The 22,640-nt window shown below is 38.2% G+C and overlaps 3 protein-coding genes and 1 long non-coding RNA gene across 5 annotated transcripts; 1 reads left to right on the top strand and 3 right to left on the bottom strand.

The window, feature by feature from the left end:
- Positions 1 to 1,067: 1,067 nt before the first annotated feature.
- On the bottom strand, positions 1,068 to 4,329 carry LOC121775748. Of its 2 annotated transcripts, XR_006045195.1 has the most exons (5): positions 3,888 to 4,329; positions 2,662 to 3,225; positions 2,325 to 2,550; positions 1,780 to 2,218; positions 1,068 to 1,640 (listed from the first exon to the last, which is right to left on the bottom strand). It is a non-coding gene; the product is annotated as an uncharacterized LOC121775748 (long non-coding RNA). The 2 variants fall into 2 exon arrangements; XR_006045194.1 differs by having other exon boundaries at positions 2,325 to 3,225.
- A 10,503-nt stretch (positions 4,330 to 14,832) lies between these two features.
- Positions 14,833 to 16,602, top strand: LOC121777151 (probable aldo-keto reductase 4). Its single transcript, XM_042174298.1, has 5 exons — positions 14,833 to 15,161; positions 15,286 to 15,486; positions 15,684 to 15,856; positions 15,939 to 16,041; positions 16,146 to 16,602. Exons 1-5 carry the CDS (start codon positions 14,946 to 14,948, stop codon positions 16,479 to 16,481), a joined length of 1,029 nt encoding a protein of 342 aa, XP_042030232.1. The 5' UTR covers positions 14,833 to 14,945; the 3' UTR covers positions 16,482 to 16,602.
- Positions 16,603 to 16,746: 144 nt separating this feature from the next.
- On the bottom strand, positions 16,747 to 17,304 carry LOC121776831. Its single transcript, XM_042173993.1, has one exon. It carries the CDS (start codon positions 17,302 to 17,304, stop codon positions 16,747 to 16,749), a length of 558 nt encoding a protein of 185 aa, XP_042029927.1.
- Positions 17,305 to 18,059: 755 nt separating this feature from the next.
- LOC121777150 (probable glucan 1,3-beta-glucosidase A) lies at positions 18,060 to 22,337 on the bottom strand. Its single transcript, XM_042174297.1, has 8 exons — positions 22,098 to 22,337; positions 21,884 to 22,003; positions 21,121 to 21,318; positions 19,785 to 19,943; positions 19,262 to 19,431; positions 19,036 to 19,191; positions 18,551 to 18,903; positions 18,060 to 18,392 (listed from the first exon to the last, which is right to left on the bottom strand). Exons 1-8 carry the CDS (start codon positions 22,272 to 22,274, stop codon positions 18,211 to 18,213), a joined length of 1,515 nt encoding a protein of 504 aa, XP_042030231.1. The 5' UTR covers positions 22,275 to 22,337; the 3' UTR covers positions 18,060 to 18,210.
- Between the last annotated feature and the right edge of the window lie 303 nt (positions 22,338 to 22,640).

Genomic DNA, 22,640 nt, shown 5'->3' with positions numbered 1-22,640 from the left:
TACCCAAGTTAGCTCCGGCGAGTTGGCTAGCCTCGTCTTCGGAGCCGGCGTCAGATAGGGATACCGACCTTGACCGTTTGGAGGAGCCACTAAGAGGAGGATGTTACGCTCCCCTATACTTTGGATGCGACCTCGTCTCCTGCCAAATGTTGAGGTACTTGAATGGCTTGTAGTTCATGGATTGGTAGGTGTTCATCGCGGCAGTGATGACGTCGACCTCGCTCCGGCCGCTCCCCGCCGACCGCTCTTCCTGGAGGTAATACCTCTGGAACTTTTGGATTTCTTCGTTGGCTCGGTAGATGGCGTTGCGCACCATACTCTCGTTGCGCTCAATTGTTCCCGCTAGCCTATTTTCATTGTACCGGCGATAGATGTGCCACCAATAGTGATCGCCGGATTGGTTCGTGCCAACCTCCTGATCTTCGGAGATTGACAAGAACGCCTTGAACAATTGCTCCATCTCCGCCGGAGTGTACGGTGTGCAGACACCGCGAGTAGGAGGTTGAGTAAATACTATAACTACCTCTGTAATTACTCTGCCACATCCCACTCTTTATTAATATTTTATCAGCTATTCAGCTTCTACTATACCAACTGAACACCAACACTTCAAAACTAATGTTTCCTTGTTAGATTTTCATCTATTTAATTCTTTAGCTAAAGTTTAGTTTGTGATTTCATCGTATGTCTCTTATTTGTGTTGTTAAGTTTAAACTATAAGGTATTGCAATAGTTTTGGAAGAAACACTCAGTTGGAGTCTAAATTTCACTGCAAAATTTTGAAATCTATACAAGACGAGTTGTGCATATAATATAAGTATTTTTTGAAAATAAATTTTGAAAGATAGAGTAAACTTTATAAATTTGCAACATTTACACAAATGAATTAATTTAATAATTTAATAAGCACCAACAAAATTATTGATTCCCATTCTGTAGACTTTTTTTTTAAAACCATGAACTATTAATTGTATTGATTAATGATTAATGACCAATTGATTCCCATTCTTTTGTGTTCTTTTTTTGTATCCTATTCACTATCCACTATACAAAAATTACATGAAAAATTTCAAGAAAAACATACAAATACAACCAACCAAAATGGGTCTATAACATCAAATCCGACACTTAACTACAAAAGTGTTTACAAAAGAGACCTATTTGACAGCAAATACATAGATAGATAGGTTCTTCAGTAATGCTCTAGCCAAGCCAACAACCTATCGAGACAACAACCTAAAGCAAGTTCTCAATAATAACCCCAAGAATAAACAGCATTACTCCAATGAAAGCTAAAACCATGTTCATCTTTGCCTTGGCCCGACAATGACTGCATAATCTACAACCTACTTCACTTGGAGTCACACTTGTATTTTTGGAAGTCACCATGTTGCTAACATTTTTCTCTGGACGATACCCCTAATTCAAGACAAAATCTGGTATACGGCCCCCATTTTTTTGGCTATGGAAGTCATCACACCAGAAAAAGGATCCAGAATGCTTCATGTCTGCCGGACATTTGTAAAAAAATCGGCCACTGTGTTTTTCCTCTTTCCCTGCACATAATAACCTCATTTTCCTACGCCCACAAGTTCATTCTGGTATTAGTTCACCCTTTTCAGTTGATGGACATTGCCTCGCTGCATAACAAAATCGAATGGTCAGAAACACGCACAATCAAATACCAAAAAACAGTACCAAATGAAACAAGAAAAATATCACATGATTAATTATCTCTATGTAACTAGATTTATAACTATCTAATGTCAAAATACACACATTCAACCACATGGACTGTGCCATGTCTTCCCGCATTTGAGTCTAATCAGTGCTTGGTTCAACTTGTTCGACAAATTCCATGTGATCGTAGTCATTGTTATCTGCCTCCCCATTTGTCTCAATATCAAGTGCATCTTCAACTGGATCGTGTGTCATTTCACCTCATATATAATTATGCAAGAGAAAACGTGCCATGATCATCCTAATCTGAGTTTTTATAGGGTAAAAACTAGCACTCCGAAGCACACCCCATCACATTTTGAGAACAGCGAAAGCACGTTCGATAATGTTACGTGCTTTACTGTGCCTTAGGTTGAACAACTCTTCTGTGGTCTTTGTGTGCCTTCTCCCCATTCCTTTAAATGGTAATGAATGCCTTTAAATGGAGTCAGAAAACCTTCCGCGTTTGCATATCCATTGTCACATAGAAAGTGATTTCCTAGATCAAGACATACAACCATATTCTCATTAGTGTACAGCAACATAATATTATTAAAAGGCATAACCTATATACATAATTTCTAAGAATTTATATGTATAACAACCTTTTGGCACCTTTAAACCATCTTCCCTAGTCACTGCATCTCGAAGCACCCTAGCATCACCGGCTGAGCCCTCCCAACCAGGTAAAAAATACATAAGCCTCATTTTGCGGTCACAAGCTGCAAGGGTATTAGTTGCGATTTGACCTTTTCTATTGCGATAACGTGGCTTATCAGCGTTATTGACAAGAACGTTGATATACGTTCCGTCTAAAGCTCCAATACATCCCTATGAATCATTATAAGACAAGAAACCAAGGTTTTGGAAGGAGAGAAATAATTAAGTCTAACCCGGACTCAATCTGACATAAACAAAGTATTCTTAAAATGAACAAAGTACCTTAAAATGTTTCCAGTTTGTGTCGCCATTATCATCCGTGACACGTTCCAGTTTAGGTAAGAGAATTCTGTGTAGCCTTATAATAGCTCTTAAAACTAGGTGCACCTAGTGTGATATAGTTTCACCAGACCGCTTGAAGTTGAAACCTATTATACTATTTTTTGTGTGATGTGCAAGTATCCTTAGGAACATGGCAATCTGCTCCTCCACATATACATATCTACCATTTCGCAACCCCCACTTCCTTTATAAGAAGACACAATCTCCCGAATGTATTCCTATCCATTCGAAGGTTGACTTAACAGTCAATGTTGCTAACAGATACAAGTTTGTTCATATGCTGGACTTGTGGTGGAATCCGATCTATAAGAGAGTGATGCCTAATCAAGTGCCGCCTATGACGTCTACGCATACGTCTACCGTGCCTCAAATAAAAATACAAGATTATGTTAGTTTGCATATGGAAAAGATTCATTATGTCTTCTACCATAAGGTAAATGGCTGTAGAGGTAGATAACGGAGGTCCATCAATGATAAACATACACAATCGATGTGTGATATTTTCTGCACAGAAAAAATGAAATAAAATTCATTGTTCTAAACACATTTGAGCTGAATCTCAACATCACAATCAGTGAAGCATGTCTACCATATATCTGGTTGAACGAATTTTCAACATTTATCTATTCAACGACCAAAGACTTAGATAGCAAGGCAAACTAATTAACTCGGAGGACTAACTTTGAGTTCATTATCACCTCAACACCTCAATACTTTATTTGATTTGAGAATAATCAGACAATTCATCCAATAAAAGTATACAAAAAGGGAAAATGATACAGAAATCATAGCAATATTCAAACAGATGGTATTTTAGGTGTATTGGAATGAAACCCAATGAACCCAATCAGCCGTGAAAATATGTCTGAGTGAAAAAAAATGAAATCTCAATCAACCACACAACTGTTGTTTTATGCTCTGTATCAAAAGAGTATTTTCAGTTTGTTATTACCCTCCTAACTAATCCTCACATCATAAAAGCGAATTTGCTGGGAAAAAATTGAATTCTTTCTCATTTCACAATCTATCAATTGTTATAAGGTAAGCAACCTATTAAAATTGGGTACAAAATATTCGAATTTGAAATGCCGGAGAGCGGCACTCCAATCAACTGGCGACCGGTTCAAAAGTAGAACAAATTATCCAATTGGAAAAAAAAAGATTACCGTAGATTATGCCCATCAGAGTGAACCACTGCTTGCGCCAATGCTATAGCTTCGTCCTTGCACCGCTGAATTTTTAGGCAGTGAGATCAAGATCTATGAAAGCTACTGCACTAGGGTTCCTGAGCTGAAATTTGGGAGAAAAGGCGGAAGAGATAAGATGTGCAAGGGAGAAAAGGAATTAATTGTATAAGCTGACACACAAATCAAGGCCATCTAACTCAATCTGAGGGTGTTGAGGTAGATTCGAAACTGGGTAAAATTTGATGTACAGTGCGGGCCTCAGTTATGAAATACGGGCTTTACAAAGCTGCAATTTGACAACCAAACACCTAGCTTCACTAAGTTACCAAACCTTACCCAGATGAAACAAAGCAACCAAACGACTCCTTAATATTGGGCGGGATTTATTTCACCTAGGTGCCAATTTTGTTTAACCTAGTCTTTAATTTCAAATATATATGTGTTTTCATTTTCACTTTTGCTAGGAATTGACGTTGTGTGCGCCGCTCGCTCCAAGTGGCATCTTCTTGCGGTGAAGAAATCAAACCTAACAATAACACATTTTCCGTTCAAATTAGGCACGCCAACCTTCACCGATTTAATAAAAAATATTCAACCATCATTTGTACGAATTGTTGTTTTATGAAGTACATGTATGGATGTATAGAAGACATAGGTAATATAGTCTATTCAAGGGAAAGTAGAATGTGTCTACAAATCATTCACAAGATTGGGCATATATTAGCTTGTGCATGCCCTTTTTTTGTCAAGTCATGAAGGAATCATATGCTGCCAACGAAGTGATTATACGTTATATGAATGTAGTTAAAGTTTTTTGAGTTTATGATCTTGGGTATAGGTTGTTGTGTTGGTTATGTCTTGTCTTGCTAGGGTGCTAAAGATTTTTTAGGTTTTGCCATCAATTGATGTTGAATTTGTTGTACTGTAATCTCGTCAAATTTACAGCGGCTATGGCATATCCTAGACAGTGCTCGCCGATTGTTGCTTCTAGTAAGGGGACACAAGGTGAGTTTATTGATATGATAAGGAAGAAGTTGTGCTGATAACTGCCCTTAAAGAGCTTGTAGCAATGGGGTTGAAGTCCGACAATGGGTTTCGGGGTGGCTACCTAAAATGGATTGAGGCATTATTGCGTAACGTGTTCCCAACAACTGATTTGAATGGCCTCACATACAATCCAAAGTCATGTCATGGAAGAAAAACTACTACTCACTTTCTAATATTCTAGAGAGGAATGGGATTGACTTTACTAAAGATTTCAAAATAGATTGTGATGGTGACAAATGGGATCAGATAGTGAAGGTGAGAACAGTCTAGCCAATTTTGTGATCAAATTTTTTACCATGACCTGTTAACTCTTCCACACTTCATATTATATTTTTCAGCTTGATAGTAATGTGAAGACCATGCGCGGGAAGTCATGGCCTTTCTTGGAGGACTGGAAAGAAGTGTTCGGGAATGACATGGCTACTGGTGGAAGTAGTGAGGGAGTGAAGCTTGCGACGAGGGAATCAATGCAAGATCCCATTCTTGTGGGAACACTGTTGATTTGGGATTGGACAATGATTACCATGTTATCTTTGATGTCCTTATCCCAATGGAAGAAGTCTAGCTGTAGGGACAGGTTGGTGGAAGCTCGCCGGCTGAGGGTAGCACAACTCAAGCAACATAGCTCATAGCCAAAAGGAAATGCGTGCACCTTAAAATTTCACTCTCAAATGCAAAAGTGTCAATGATGGCGACGAATTACTGACTTTGTTGCATGGTAAAACTAATTCTCGCCTTAGACTTTATTGAAGTGCATTGGATGTGAGATGAACTTAGGGAAAACACAACAAGAAATCTTCCGTTAGCTGTGTAAAATACCAGGGCTAACTGAAAGGCAAGCTTATGATTTGACTAACATCATTGTGAAGAAAAACACACGGCTTGAAATATTCATGGGTCTTCCGGATGCTTCAAAACCATGGTATGTAATGCGTGTCATCGAGAAAGAAGGTCTGATGTGATGAAAGAAGTGTCTTGTAGTTTTCTGTATTTTATATAGCGGTGAAAACAAGTGATTGCAACTTATCTTTTGTATTTTGAGCTACATTTCGTGCTAGGTTCTTTGTTTGCTTTTGATCTAGTCAAGTGTGTTGCTTGAACTTTGGGAAGAATATGACAATGCTATTTTATAGATGATGTTATTATGTATTTCCTTATATGACAATGATTTTTGTATATGCTAATGTTATTATGTTTTTCCCTTTTAGCCAATGCTATTTTGTATAAGATAATGTTATGTTGCATTTCTTTATCTTACGGATTGCACATTCATTTGTGACTAAGTAGCCTTATTACTAATTAAAAAATATGAGTACCATAAGATTGATGGATAACCCCCATCCACAACTTACATACGTCCTCTAAATACATCCAAAAGATTTCTTTGCAATGAGCAGCAATGGACCACTACTAAGACTAGGATAAGATTATGAGCATTTACATACAAAGTATGACCTACAAGAAACAAAATAAGACCTACGGCCCTTGAGCATACCATCCCAATGGAAGAAGTCTAGCTATAGGGACAGGTTAGTGGAAGCTCGTCGGCTGAGGGCGGCATAGCTCAGGCAACACAACTCATAGCGAGAAGGAAATGCGTGCACCTTAAAATTCACTCTCAAATGCAAAAGTGTCAATGATGGCGACGAATTACTGACTCTGCTGCATGGTGAAACTAATTCTCGCCTTGAGACTTTATCGAAGCGCATTGGATGAAAGAAGTGTCTTGTAGTTTGCTGGATTTTGTATGGCGGTGAAGACAAGTGATTGCAACTTATTTTGTATTTTGGGCTACATTTCGTGCTAGGTTCTTTGTTTGCTTTTGATCTAGTCAAGTGTGTTGCTTGAACTTTGGGAAGAATATGACAATGCTATTTTATAGATGATGTTATTATGTACTCCTTCCTTCCCCAAAGAATATGCACTTTGGGTTCGGTACGGATTTTAATGCAAAATTGGTAATGTAAGAGAGAAGTAGAGAGAAAAAGTAATTAAAGTATTGTTAGTAGAGAATGAGTCTCACCTAAATAGAGAGAAAAGAGTGTCTAAAATAGAAAGTGCATATTTTTGTGGGACGGATTAAAAAGGAAAGAGTATATATTCTTGTGGGACGGAGGGAGTATTTCCTTATATGACAATGCTTTTTGTATATGCTAATGTTATTATGTTTTTCCCCTTTAGCCAATGCTATTTTGTACTCCTATAAGATAACGTTATGTTGCATTTCTTTATCTTACGGGATTCCATATTTATTCATGACTAAGTAGCTTCATTACTAATTGCAAAATATGAGTACCATAAGGAGACGTTTGGTTGAATGGTTTACGGCAGTTTAGGATTGGTACCTAGATAAAACCAGGTGTTTGCTTGGTTGGTTAATTTAATGCAAGGCGAAACACCCTGTTAGCGCTACCGTACCTTGGTTTCCGTGCCGGGTAAGGACTTTATTCTCCTTGTTGCCCTTTGACTCATTTACATATTTGATAGGTCGAAATTTTGCTTGCTCTGAAGATAATACTCGACACTAGATGCACCAAAATTTCTTTGAAGCCCAACAACTATTCAAATTGCTTGATCGGTGTTCTTCACGGCGGAGATTCGAACATAGACCCATCAACAACTCTTCTATCCCTAAGGTAAAGTCTCTCCTGGTGGATCTATGGATCACCAATAACATTTGCCTGCTACATCTCCTACTACACACACAATAAAATAAGTGATGGTCACCATATTGCATCCATATTTTGTAGTGTGATTTTATGAAAGCGGATGTGATCCAAATAGTTGATATTTATTCTATTTATTTCGAGTGTTTTATATACTCCCTCCGTCCCAAGATAAGTGAGCTAAAACTTTTCAGCACAAGATTTAAGAAAATGTAGTTTTGTTAGTAAAGTGGCAAGTGAATAAAGTAAGGGGGTGAATAAAGTAGAGAGAAAAAGTAAGAGAGAGAATGCCAAAAAAAGAAATGGCTCACTTATCTTGGGACGTCCCAAAAAGGAATGTGAGTCGCTTATCTTGGGACGGAGGGAGTATGATTTTGGTGAAGGGGTTGGCAGCGGAAGCGTTATCTCTAACGGATCACATGAAATTATGATCTATTTAGCAGATTATTCAGACAAATTATATTCGCGTAATTTTCACATATATCATGCTCATAACTTGAATTTAAACATGCTTTAGCACAAACAATCCCTAAAACACGCTTGCTGCGGAGTTAGCCAATTTACCTCGTTGATTCACTGAAGAATCGAAGATGGCTCGCGTCTTCTCCACGTGAAGATCTTGAGTACTAAACCACGGATCTTCTAACTGGTTCCCGGACTGTAATCTGATATCACTGCGGGCTGATCTCGCCAGATAACTAGAACTTAAATAAAGAAGACAGAAATCATATCTCACGGATGAGAGGGAAATCGTTCCCTGTGTGAATGGGGAGGGGGATGAAAATTTTGGAAGAAACTACAAGTGTATTTTCTGTCTCCTTTATTCTCCTATTTATATTTAGTCACATACTGGGCTCAGTCGGGAATCTATGTAAGAATTTAGATATGCCCCCCCCCCAATTAGCTTTTTACTAATTAAATTGAACCCACAATTTAATATAAGATTATATTGGAATATTACGAGCAGCCAATACAGAAGTAATATTGCACTGCCCATCCAATTCTGAAATTACAAGTATTCCGGGTTTCCATTTGTTTGTCATCAATTTCTCGTGCTTAAGATAGAAACGTCCATTAATTAATCAATGTCTGCTATGGACTTAATTAATTAACATATTATTATCTCCAAGAGTGAACTTAGCAAGAAACGCTTATTTATTATTCATAGAGTAATCAAACTCCAACTAGCTAGGTTCCGAATAATAAAACTTTGTTTCAAACTCCTCTTGTGGACGTTATCAAACGAGACTCACCTCGCGCACGATTCAATATAATAGCAATCCTAGCACCGCTAGATATTAATCACCACTACCCAATATACCAGGATTCTTGGGTTGCGAAAAACCCGTACCTTTTGGTAAGTCAAAGTAGTGCATAATCAATATCTTATGCTCAATGCTAACGTACATTGATTAAGAAATTAATTATCAAGACCTCGTCTTTCAGTAGATAGCATAAAGATTCGTCTTGCTGTTAGATCTAATTCAGTGTTATACCACATCAATGTCATCTTATTTTAGTAAGGCTTAGAAATATGCGGACTGACATTGCAACCTTTCACGATAGGTAGTCTAGGCCTATCTAGGTTGTAAAATTCTTATTTTTCTTTGTTCAGAACTGACCGTGTTACCTTAAAGTGGACGACGCCCACAACCGGTCTACTAAAACAAAGACTTAGACTTTGTTACTTTGCTTATACATTTAAATATGCAATAAACATCCATTAAATGTAAAACATAACAACATTATGACAAAAATAATTTGTTTCATTCCTTTGGAAAATAACATATAGAGTTGTACAGCATTCAATCACTCGAAAGGTGATTTCTAGTATACAAACTCTAACATTTGGGCTGACGAATGTGTAAAATTTTATTGCATTTTGCTAAGCTTCTTCAAAATGCTAATTAAGCTTTACAAAGAGAGCAAATAACACACTTTTGTTGAGATCTAGATGATGAAATCATCCATTCGTAATTATTGGACACCAACACACCAACTAATGCTTGTTTAATTGGTGACCCATTTTTCTAATTTCAAGTAATTGAGGAGCAAGTGGTATTGACATATAACTACATTCTTGGGAACGGTGGTTTCAATAAAGGCATTACAATTTATGTGGGATGGAAACTTCATCCAATCGGTAGGTGGATGATCATAAATTAATTTTTTTGGCACACAAGCCAAAGTTTCATGATATCTTTAAATATCAACCGTGGGTCATAACATACCCAACCAATGCATCTTCCTCTACGAGTCAAACTGGACTACAGCCACAGACTCCCTGCTTGTGGGTACAATTTTTTAGGTTGAAACAAGCTGAAGCTGCCATCAAACATGATATGGGCTTCACATTCGTGTGGACCGGCTACATTTTCTAGAAAGACGATACAAGACCTTCAAAGAGATTCTGGAGATGCATGGCACGTACTGGAACACGCACACCAACACAGTCATAGTGGTGGAGCAAGCCTGGCATGAACTTCTTCAAGTTTCCAACTTATTTTTTGTATTTAGTCTTCCTCGTATGTATTCAATCTCACACGTGGTCATCTCTTTATGTCACGGCGAAACCCAGTGGCGGATCTAGAAATTTTATACTGGGGGTACGATAAACAATTATACCGATTAGATTTAATATTCAATATATCCTTTTTTGTTATCTATATAAAAATAGATTATCTTTTGATATTATTACTAGAAAATGTTTTACTATTAGAAACGAAAGTTTTGGATATTTATATAACAAAGAATAAATTGTACTAATATTGAATCAAACATTACGTAGAAACTATAAACAATTACTCAAGATAGAATAATTAATCAAGGCAGAAAATCAATAAAGCATAAAGCAATAAGAAAGAATAACAAAATCAACCCTGAGACCGAGAGGCATCGATCCTGAGCCAACGCCTATGTTAGAAGAGCACATTACCACAAGGTCACTCGCAGTTTTGGGGGTACACTCGTACCCCCTTGTTCTTAACTAGATCCGCCACAGGCGAAACCCCCTGGCCGGCACCTACCATCACCACGTCGATCCATGCTACAATGAACTGGCAGTGTTGTTTGACTACAACAATGTGAAAGTGGAGCTCAAAAACACAGTCATACTGATATCCGATTCATTGGATGTCACGACCTCACTTTCTAAGGATAGAAAGCCCGGTTGATCGCGACTAGGGGAGGATGAAAGAAGCGGGGAAGAAAGGGGAAAATTGTGGCACAACTTAACATAAACTGAATAACTCGAATAATATATCAGAGTGCATGATACAATGACTGTAAACTCGACTTTTAGTGGAAGGTGGGGCCCTATTATCATTTATAGTAAAAGTGAACCGGGACTCCTATTCGCGGACGGATTAAAATGGAAAAACGGGCTCCTATTCTAGGACGGACTAAAATAGAAAAACGGGCTCCTATTCGCAGACGAAGGGAGTAGCATTTATGGTACCTGTAAATCTCATTTTTGATATCTAAGGCTAATTTTTTACCCAAAATGTCTCCCAAGGCATGAAGGGCATTTTCAGATTGAGTGAACTACAAAATTAGTACCCCGAAAATGGGGTTTGCACCTTTTCAGTATCAAACGTTTAGAAAATCATATTTTCAGTAAAAAAACAATCGAAAATCCCAAATTCAATCCCACTTTTTATAATTCTACCCTCCAAGCATGGAAGGGTGTATTTTTCCATTTACAATCCAAAAATCACATTCATTTTGCATATGAAGATTTCCCTATCGGTGGCGGAAACAGAGACAAAGCCCGGCCCGAGACAGTGGACCTTATCGATCTTGAGAAGTTGGGGTTACAACAAACTGTGAGAGACCCGCCATTGCTTGACGACCAATTGAGCTGGAAATCATGGCCTATGTCGTAGACGTGGTGTGGGGGAAGTGTTTATAGGATCGAAAACTTCCTTGGATTAAAGGAAGTGTCTTTAAGTTGGGGTACATTATACCGCTCTTATATATACTAATGCTATGTTTTGTTATTATTTGTTTTGAAGAGGAAGATGAAGTTGCAGAAATGTGACATTATTAGATAGATACACGATTGCATGACTTCATTTTGTCAACTTTCTTGAATCTTGATTGCGGTTTAGTATATTTCACAAAATGAAGTTGCAGAAATGGGAAAGAAGTAAATTGAATGATACATTTTCAGGAGCCAGCAACCCTTTGTCCACACTCTCTTTGCAGGGTTTGGATCTCTTGTTTTGTGGAGAGAAGCATAGTAGAAATGTTGTCTCACATATTATTATTTTAATTATAAAATATAGTATTGAAATATTGATTTTTTTTATAAAATAGTAAGGTGAGAGAGACAGCAACCCCTCTCTCCACAGCAGGGGATCCAAATCCCTCTCTGCATCCAACCTCGTTTTCTCCCCATATCACATGTTTTACTTGGATGAACTCCAAAGAATTAAAGTATAAAGTACGTTTCATATCTCTCAAAAGACCAAAATATAATAAACGTAACATCTAAACCATTTAAATCGTAATAAAATTAAACCACGCTATACATGAATACAACACTAATTTATAAGAGCATCCACAACCGTGCTCTTGCCAGCGGCACGGTTGTGGGCCCGACCCCACTTTTTCTGCCTGCTATCTGGCAAGAGCACAACACCCACAGTTGTGCTCTTCCGCAAGGACGAGCACAATTAATTTAAAATTCAATTACACAAAATATTTCCATAATACTAAAATTCATTAAAAACCACAATAAATATTACAAATTACAAATAAAATAAAAAAGACATAATTAAAATCCTAAAAATTAAAAATTACATAATTAAAATCCTAAAAATTAAAAATTACATAATTAAACTCCTAAAAATAAAAAATTACATGATTATTGGCTAATATTACCCGAGGAAGACTACGCATCCGGCGGCACCAACCTCAATTGTTTTTTGAGACCCAATATCATGTCCTCGTGCGTTTGAAGTTGTGTGGGGGTCATAGTTGACATATCGGCCATATTGAGTTGGGCCAAAAGGGCCCACAACGAGTTGTTCGGGGGTGGAGGTGGAACATAGGGTGCGGGTTCAGGGGCGGGGCCGATGGAATCGCGGAGCGCCGGCGGTCGGCCGCCGCCTTCTTCCTTCCTTGCGGTCGGCGTTGGGAACCGCTTGGTCCGGCGTCGGGGCTACCCAAGTTAGCTCCCGGCATTCCGCGACTCCTGGAGGAAATAGCCATTGAACTTGCCAATTTCTTCGTTGGCTCGGCCGATGCAGTTGCGCACCATACTCTGGTTGCGCTCGATCGTTCCCGGCGGCCGGTTTGCATTGTACCGGCGAGAGACGCGCCACCAAAAGTGATCGCCGGATTGGTTCGTGCCAACCGCCGCATCTTCGGAGATTTCGAAGTACGCCTTGAACAATTTATCCATCTCCGCCGGAGTGTACGATGTGCGGACACCGGCGCGAGTAGGAGGAGTCGGAGTTTGGGAAGGGGCGGTCGACCTAGGCTCCGCTGTCCACCCGTATCGCCCTTCGGAGACACCTTGGTCGTCGATTGGGTATGGCCGGTAGCCACCCGGAACGGCCGAATCTTGGGTGAGAGGAGGGGCCGAATATTCCATTTCCGGACTAGGAAACGGTTGTCCCCCGAACCATTGGGGGTTCCAACCGTGAGAGGGCGGGTTGTCATCGCCTTAGCCGGACATTGTTAGGGTATGAGAGAATGAAGATGAAAATGGATATGGGAGAATGAAGATGAGAATGGATATTGGAGAATGAAGATGAGAATTGTGTAGTTTGATGTGAATTTTTTGGTGTGAAAGTGGGGGTATTTATAGATGAAAGTGTGTATTTTTGGGGGTAAAAAAATAATAAAAAAATAAAAAATAAGTGTAAAAAACGGTAATAAACGGTTATAATTTTTTTGGGAAGTGAAATTTTTTTTTATTTTTTATCGTTTTTTTTAATTAAAAACCGATTTTAAATAAAAAAAAAATTTGAAGGCAACGGCTATGCCGTTGCCTAATCCCGTGCCGCCACGTCAGCTGCTCGATGCATCGAGCAGCGCCATGCCAGCGGCGCGGACGGCGGTGGCGACCGTCGCCACCGTTGCGGATGCTCTAAGGTCATGAATTATCCAAATGCGTGCGCAGGGTGTGCTCAGCGCGCGCTTGTGCATACGCGTACTCAATGCCTAAGCACGGACGTTGCCTCAAATAATAATAATAATAATAATAATAATAATAATAATAATAATAATAATAATAATAATAATAATAATAATAATAATAATAATAATAATAATAATAATAATAATAATAATAATAATAATAATAATAATAATAATAATTCATTTTTATTGTCTTTACAATTTTTATGATACTACTAGATAATGAACAAAAATTCAATAAATCTCCATTTTGAATTTAGTTACAAATTATAAATCACAAGTTACTATCTACATTTTTAATTCTCTATTCCCAAAAAATAGAATTAATTAAAAAATTACAAATTACTATCGTATTTATAAAAATGCAATCCAAAATTGAATAAATAACAAAAACATTCAGCCTTAATTTATTGTACCTAAATAAGTGATTATTTAATTAAAGGGGAAAGTGTAGTTTATATTTTAATAAAAATTAGATTGGTAAATACTACAATAAAGTAAAAAATTGGATTAGTAAATAAAGTAGACTAAGTACTACTACAAGAATAAAAAAGGAAAATTATTGGATTGATTAGGTGGTAGGTGCCAGCTGCCTAATATGTGATTTGACCGCATTAGCTTTATTTTTTTATTTTTTTTAGCTTTCACATTTCCTACAAAAGTATCTTCATTTCTCTTCTTCACCGTGTATATCCATCTCAATTCTCTCACAGGCGCGCACACACACTCCATGGAAACCATGGGAGGATACTGGTCCGGCACCGGCCAAGCACCCGCTTGAGCGGTGGCTTAGCCTATGCTAGATCCTTCCCTGGTGATCAGTGTGGAGATCATATGCATGAGGTTCTTTTTAATTTGAATTTTTAAGAATAATAATTATATTATATTTGAAAAAAATTAAAAATTCTATGCCTAATCTCTAATTCAGTCAAAATCGACTAAACAGTCGTTGCCTGTTAAATTTAAACAGTGTTATCTGAAAAGGACTAAATACGACCCATTTTCAATTGTGTCGACCACTACGGAGACTCCACGGAGTAACAGAAACGTAAGAGGTACGACTGTGTTGTCATACGAAGAAGCGACACGGTTGCTGCTTCCAAGCTCTCAATCATTCTCGCCTACTTTCCCATTATAAAATTGGCCACACAGTTCTTCAATTCGAGAAAGCCGCGAAATGGGAGTGAGCGTGCCTCGGATCAAGCTGGGCTCGCAGGGGCTTGAGGTCTCCAAACAAGGCCTCGGCTGTATGGGCATGTCTGCCAGCTACGGCCTGCCCAAGCCCGACCACGAGATGATCCACCTCATCCACCACGCCATCAACTCCGGCGTCACTTTTCTCGACACCTCCGACGCCTACGGTCCCCACACCAACGAATTTCTTATTGGCAAGGTTTGCTTTCTCTTCATTCATTCATCCATTAATTCGTCTTGGTTGTTGATTTTCTGATCACAATTGTTTCAATTGTCTCCCTAATTAACAAGCTTGTATGCTTTGAGTGTTGGAATTGGTGCAGGCTTTAAAAGGGGGATTGAGGGAGAAAGTTCAAATTGCTTCTAAGTTTGGGATTGTGCGCAAGGATGGGGTCAGGGAAATATGCGGTGACCCTGAATACGTGAGGTCTGCGTGCGAGGCAAGCTTGAAGCGTCTTGATGTTGACTACATTGATCTATATTATGTTCATAGGATTGACACTCGTGTGCCCATCGAAGTTACGGTGAGTATGAATCACTCTCTTGGAATATCAAGACTACTGATTACTCATATGCTTTATGTTCTTTTCACTTATCTCATACTAGATTGATTTCCTCTGTCAACTTATTTTGTAAAGGATACTTCTTGGCTTTAGAATCACATTTATTTCATTCCTCTGCTTTTTGATTCCTACAATTATATGTTGTCATGGTTTCCAAGATGGGAGAACTTAAGAAACTGGTCGAAGAAGGGAAGATAAAATATGTTGGCCTCTCAGAGGCTTCCGCTTCGACAATCAGAAGGGCTCATGCTGTTCACCCAATTACTGCGATCCAGAACGAATGGTCACTGTGGTCGAGAGATTTAGAACAAGAACTAGTTCCCACTTGCAGGTATGAGATACAACTAGTTTGCCAATGCTAGTAGTTATTTAGGTTATGAGAAATCATTAAACCAGCTTCCTTGCGATCTCAGAGAACTTGGCATTGGAATTGTTACATACAGTCCACTCGGGCGTGGCTTCTTTTCTGTGGGTCCAGCGTTGATACAGAACTTACCAGAGAATGACTTCCGTAAGGTTGGTGCATAACATATGAATTTTTTGAAGCAGGAACTCATGATAGATATTGATTTAATCCTCTGAGAAAATGCTGAATATGTTGTGTGTCCCCAACTTGCTAGCAATTTCCAAGGTTTAAGGCCGAGAATCTTGAAATCAACAAGGTCGTATACGAAAAGATCAGTGAAATAGCTACGAGAAAAGGGTGCACCCCTTCTCAGCTGGCATTGGCTTGGGTTCATCACCAAGGAGATGATGTGTGCCCTATTCCTGGCACCACCAAGATTGACAACTTTAATGAGAATATTGGAGCTCTCGCAGTGAAACTAACTCCCGAGGAGATGACCGAGCTCTCTGCTTTGGCTGACATGGTTAATGGGGAGAGGCACGCGTTCATGGCGAGTACATGGATAAATTCCGACACACCACCATTGTCGTCTTGGAAAGTTGATACCTGAGATGGATGAGATCACCTGCTTTAAATTTTTCACTATGGGTGCTATATTTTCTATTTTCTGCAAGCATAGTTACTTAGAGACACATGCTTATGCTTATGAATAAAAATTATCTTCTATGTTACTGCTCTTCTTTGCATTGTAGATTGGGACTTTGCTCTGTTATACTACTATAGAAAGGTTGTTTTTAGTTTTTTACATTTCATTGCAACCTCTTTCTGTTGTGCAAATAAAGCTCTCTTTGGATTCGTTAGGCATGAGATGGTCTTCAAAAAATTGGCCATCTCGGGTATATGCCATTTGTTAAGTAGTACCCCATATGATGGTGCCGTTCGTTGGCAGTGAACTCCAAAACTGGACCACTCCCACTGCATTGCTCGGTGAAGAGAGACGACGTGTTCAACACATTGATGTCGTCGTTTGATCTGGCCACGCCTAAGTGAGCATGCCAGATCCAAAGACGGTAGTCAACGATGACTTCAAGGATCATTGTCGAGTGGGTACACTTATACCCACTAGTGAATTGGCCTCTCCACGGTGTCAGGCAATTCTCCCACTCCCAGTGCATACAATATATGCTCCCTAGCATTCCAAGAAAGACGTGCTTCCTCTCGTGCATGTCCATCAAGAACTGCCAATCAGTGGCATTCGACTTGCACAAATATGTGGTGTCGAACGCCTCTACCACGCACTCACAAAATTTTGCCACACTCCCGCCCAGTTGAATCCCGATGTGAAGATACTCGTCGAACATGTCTGTCGTGGTGCAGTAGGCCAACTGACGAAGCTCAACCGTGAACTTCGTAACTGGGTCTGCCGGTCGCATCTTGATGCATCTAGAAGTACGAGTTGCGCCCCTCCAACGTGTGAACAATGCGGAGAAACGGTTCTTGCCTCATCCTAAACCGTCGGTCCCCACCGTGGTTCATCGGCGAAGTATTCTTCAAACAAACATTGATGAGCTACATCATGCTCTCGGCGGACATACGTCCGACAACTGATTGGCCTCGGGAACTACTCTTCGGCTTGCTCTTGCATTACACAAATACTATCGAGAATCAGATCCCCTAAAGTAATCAATATCCGCTCCGTAACCCGATTTGGGTCCTCGCCGGGAATCATTTTGGAAGACTGAGTGAGTGAGTGAGTGAGTGAAGAAAGAGACGTTGTGTTGTGTGAGAAATGAGTGAAAATGAGGTGTATTTATAGATTGAAAAAAAAATTTAAAAAAAAAGGAAAAACGTGTCGCTCATCCTTGTCCACTCTCGTTCGTGGGCCTGCAATGAGCGGAAGAGGCCTGACAAAAAAATGCACCAGAGTGGATGCTCTAATGGACTAAGTTAATTTATTTGCTTTAAAGTTTTTTCTGATCAACCACTTATCATGTTTAGTTCATCAATATCAAATAATTAAACAAGAGACTCGACAAGAGTTTTTGCTGAAATTTGTCTTGTTAATTGTTCTTGGTGTTTCAAATCATCACGTTCGACTAGCTTGTGCCCAATATTCTTCTATCCTTAAAATCTGTTTCCTCGAAAAATTAATGAGGAATGGATGTTTCTATCTATGAGTAGTATACTCTAATAAGCAAAAGCAACATACATATATATGTTAGGGAAATTGATATGATGCGATTTGTTGTACCAGTATTACAACGAGGAATTCAGTAATAACATCCATTTATTCATTGGATTTGGATAAGGAATGAGGTTTCAAAATCTAAATGTGAATATCAAAGCTTTATAATGCCATTCTTAATCACCCACTCCATACTCCAATGGTCTTGCACATTTTTGAGAGTCCAGTAAGCCCACCCGAACCGTTGCTGCCCGAACACCCTCAGCTGCGCCGCCGCGTACCTCTCGTAATCCTCCTTGCTTGCATCCCTAACTTGCCACGCCGCCGTCCATTCCCCTGAGAATCAAACATGAAATCTTCTATTAAAATGGGTCCACTCACCCCTTAGAAGCCTCTGTAACAGGGATAGTTATCCACTTATTTATAGATGAGTCAGGATCAGCAATTCGTCGAAGTTAACAAGAAAATTTTTGTCTACCAAAAAAAAAACATACCGACGAAAATGAGAGGACCGTTTGGGACGGTGATGTGGGTCAACTGTTGGGTCCGATTAGTGTTGACATAATCGATGTTCTGTTGAACAGTTAGGTTGTCGAATATCGGGCTGAAGAGATTGTAATGGTGCACGTCGATGGCAACTTTGGTAAATCCTTTAGCGAAATCCACGAGCTCTAGAGGTTCATGAGGTCCTAATCTGTCAGACAGTATGACGTAGGCAGTCTGCGAATGGCGCCGTACAGCTTCCAGACCAGCTCTGTAATACTTGGTAAGTCTGTCCAGAGACACTCCCGGAGAAAGAGGCTCGTTGATCAGCTCCACTGCGAATAGGCTCGGGCTCTTTGCATACCTATTCAAGAGGTTAGGATAATCGACTGCACGTTAGTTTAATACTAACCTCAAACTAAATGGAGTTGTACAACACTTATACATTACTTCCAACTTTTCTCACTGAAATGAAAAAAAAAATAAAGTGTTTTACCGCGCAGTTAGAAAGTCAATGACATCGACGGTTTGTTGGATGTTTTCGTCTGTGCGTCCCCATTCCTGTGATCCGTCTCTAGAGGCACTGTGCTCCCAACCGTTCTGGGAGCCCGGTGCTGCGTGAAGATCGATTATCACCTTCATTCCGTATTTTCTGCAACGATCAAATTCGGAGATTAATGCTACGTTCAATTAGGAGCATGTATTTGAATGTATTGGCTTACTCAGCCCAGGAGAAGGCATGGTCAAGAGCTTGCAATGAACCTCCAACGTAAGGTTTAGGTGGATTGGGGTCACTAGCAATCCACCATCCTACTGGGATTCTCACTGCGTCCAATCCATTCTCTTTTATGAATTTGAAATCATCTTCTACTATATATGTGCTCCAGTGTTCCTGATTTGTTTCAATATTATATACTTCTTTGTTCGATAAAAATAGACTTCTGGACGACAAAGATTTTAATATGAAATTGGTTAAATAGGGCAGAGATAGATGAAAAAGTAATTGAGAAAGTTAATTAAAATGATACTCCCTTCATCCCCTTAAAGTTTGTCACACTTCTTTTTTGCACTTGTTTTATAAAAACAATAATAAATAAGTTAAAGTGGAGGGAGGGTAAAATAAGAAATAAAATAATGTAGAAAAAAATCTTAACCAAGTTATTGTCTATATTATTTTACATTCTCTCGACTCCAATTATTTATATTATTTTTATAAAACGAATGTTTGAGGAGTAAATTGGTTACCTTCATAAGAGGTGGGGCGAGGAGAGGACCATAGCCATTAGTGATCTGATATTCACCTTGCAATCCTCCACTTGTGGACAAAATAAAAACCGAGGGATTATCGTCTCCCCATCCGCCATTTCCGTCATAATCTGCACTTACTAATTCCTCATTCTTCACCTGCAATCAAATGCATAAACACATTATAACAATCCTAACACTTAACTTTTTAAATCTTGCTTCTTTTTTTGCTTTTAAAATAAAATTAGATACTACATGTGATTGTTGTTACAGGCTTACAGCATACTCCATAAGTTATGTTTGTTTTGTTTAAATGACATTTATTCAGATTAATAAGACGGCACATAGTCATAAATATCATTTATTACTTTTTGTCAATTTGACCAATCCAATAACTTTTAAAAATAGCTAATTTTTTTTAGTTGTCCTATTGATTTGAATTTGGGGGTAAATTATGTATGGAAGCCATAAAAAAATACTATAGTTGAATCTCATATACTACTCCCTTCATTCCATAGTAGTAGAGTCATTTTGCTATTTTGATACGTTCCATAGTAATATAGTCATTTCATTTTTTAGTAAAAGTCAACATATTTTATCTCACTTATTTTACTCTATCTTTCTATATTCTCTTTACATCTCTCTCCCTTTTTCATTTCTTACTTTATTTTTCTTTTACTCAACTCACTTAACACAATTTTTCTTAAATCACATACCGAAAATAAACGTCTCCACTGCTATGGAACGGAGGAAGTACAATATTTTTCATAATAAAATCAATGATACAAATTTGTAAAAGTATACAGATTTAGGCTTTCACATCATGCACAATTTCATCCAAAATTTAACCAAATGGAACAATGGAAAAAAAATGTCAAAGTTATGATATAACTATTTATAAGTTAATCACAATTTGACCAAAATTTATTATTTTTCCAACTAATTTAATTTAACTAATAGCAAGCTCGAACTACATCAATATAACCACATAGACATTAGCATATGTGTGCTGATCTAATGGTAAAGTAGTTAATACCAGAGTCAAAAATCTTGGGTTCAAATCCTCCATAACAAGACTATAAATTTTTATTTACTTATCAAGTTAAAAAAAAAGTACACACTAGAAATAGCCGGCCACGAGCATAAATAGCGGGTGGGTCATGAGTGGCATGCACATTGGACCGCTGTAAGTAAATGGAGTTTACTTTGGAATATTGGAATATTATCCTTTTACCTAATTATTGGGTGCCAAAGAATCATGTTCCACTACCTTTTTGTGATTGAAAAAAACACCCTAAATTGACAAAACATAAATGAATTTAAATTGGATGGTAACCTGAAGATAGAAGCCGTTGGAGGCTCTGATTCGAACGCGTTTCAAATCATTGGGATTTCTGTCAATGTGAAATGTCTGAATTTGAGAAGGTGCATTTGCTACGGCTACAATGTCAACCCCATTTCCATGGCTGTCTAATCCCACAAATTGTCTGTTGAAAACTCTCAAGTTGAAAGTCGTTGCGTTGATCCTCCATAACTGTTTCCAACCATTAAATTAAAAATGAAGGGATGAGATGAAAAACACGAACATCATTTTTAAATCGTTTTGGTTCGTTCGAACTAGTATGAACTAAAACGATTTTAATATGATTTTCCGTTTCATGAACTATATCGATCGACAAATAACCTAATTGTTATCTACAAATGACCTAGCTAGTTGTTATCTAAAAATGACCTCTGTGGTTGGTTATTCATTAAAATGTAATTTTACATGGATTATGTCCCGTATATAACTATTAATCCAGAATCTTAAATAATAGCAAACTTGTATTCCTCTGTCCACCAAATATTGTTCATATTTAACTCGGCGCAGGTTTTAGGAAATATGAAAAACAAAGAGTTGAAAAAATTAATGGAGTGTGGGTCCGTCCCACTTTTATAAAGTGACGTCCACTTACCAAAAATGGAAAAATAAAAAAATAATAGACAAGATTTTGTAGACGGGCCGAAATGGCAAATGTGAACAACATTTGGTGGATGCGCGGGAGTATAAACAATTAATCAAGAATCGTTAATTAAAGAAAAGATTTAGAAAATCATACACTGAAGGTTTCCCATCCAGAGGCAGAGCTTCTGTTTGCAACAATAATTGTTCCTCCACCTGTTTCGGCGCACAAATACTTCCCCACAGTCACAGATTTCAACTGCACACCACTTCCATCCTAAATTTATATGTATATGTGAGCTTTCAAAAAAAAATTTAAAAAAGAAGAAAGCAATTAGAATGTAGAAAAAAGAATTGATGTAGAAACAAACTAATAGGTCTTTGTTAGGGATGGCATCGAAAAGGGAGGGTTTAATCCAGCCTTCTGTAACAAGCCACCCGCCAAGGTTCACCGCTCGAACGGGAAGACCGTCACCGCGACCCGTACTCCCGTTGGAGGAAGATAGCATGCATAAGCATGTGATGGAGAAGATGAATAAAAGCTTCATTGCTGCTCTAGATATATGTGAGTCTCCTTGCAACCTTATTTATGAGTTTTTGGTAGACTCGGATATTAATTCCACCAATCTCTATATATTCTTTTTTTAGTAAAGGCCAAAATTGGTCCTGAACATATGCTCATTTTATCATTTTGGTCCTAAATATTATCTTTTGAATTTTTTGGTCCTGGACATTTCAAATCGGATCACAATTGGTCCTCCGTTAACAATTCCGTTAATATTTAACGGTCAACGATTTTAATCACAATTTTGACAAACTTAAACAATTTTTAATTATTTAATCATCAAAAATATTTTTTAAATAAAATCATAAATAATTTGATTATTTAAAAATTGTTTAAGTTGTAATAAATA

The sequence above is a fragment of the Salvia splendens genome, chromosome 18, assembly GCF_004379255.2.
Source record: "Salvia splendens isolate huo1 chromosome 18, SspV2, whole genome shotgun sequence".
Taxonomy (NCBI): domain Eukaryota; kingdom Viridiplantae; phylum Streptophyta; class Magnoliopsida; order Lamiales; family Lamiaceae; genus Salvia; species Salvia splendens.
The sequence above is the reverse complement of the archived record's forward strand: the minus strand, read 5'-3'. Positions and strand labels throughout refer to the sequence as shown.

What these genes read in the sequence shown, in the direction of transcription:
- LOC121777151 (XM_042174298.1), top strand. Translation starts at nt 14,946, where the DNA reads ATGGGAGTGAGCGTGCCTCGGATCAAGCTGGGCTCGCAGGGGCTTGAG. An exon ending in ACGAATTTCTTATTGGCAAG is followed by an intron (nt 15,162 to 15,285) that starts GTTTGCTTTCTC and finishes GAATTGGTGCAG; the next exon opens with GCTTTAAAAGGGGGATTGAG. An exon ending in CAGAGAATGACTTCCGTAAG is followed by an intron (nt 16,042 to 16,145) that starts GTTGGTGCATAA and finishes CCAACTTGCTAG; the next exon opens with CAATTTCCAAGGTTTAAGGC.
- LOC121776831 (XM_042173993.1), bottom strand. Translation starts at nt 17,304, where the DNA reads ATGCGACCGGCAGACCCAGTTACGAAGTTCACGGTTGAGCTTCGTCAG.
- LOC121777150 (XM_042174297.1), bottom strand. Translation starts at nt 22,274, where the DNA reads ATGAAGCTTTTATTCATCTTCTCCATCACATGCTTATGCATGCTATCT. An exon ending in CTGGATGGGAAACCTTCAGT is followed by an intron (nt 21,319 to 21,883) that starts GTATGATTTTCT and finishes GGTTGGAAACAG; the next exon opens with TTATGGAGGATCAACGCAAC. An exon ending in ATTGACTTTCTAACTGCGCG is followed by an intron (nt 18,904 to 19,035) that starts GTAAAACACTTT and finishes CCTCTTGAATAG; the next exon opens with GTATGCAAAGAGCCCGAGCC.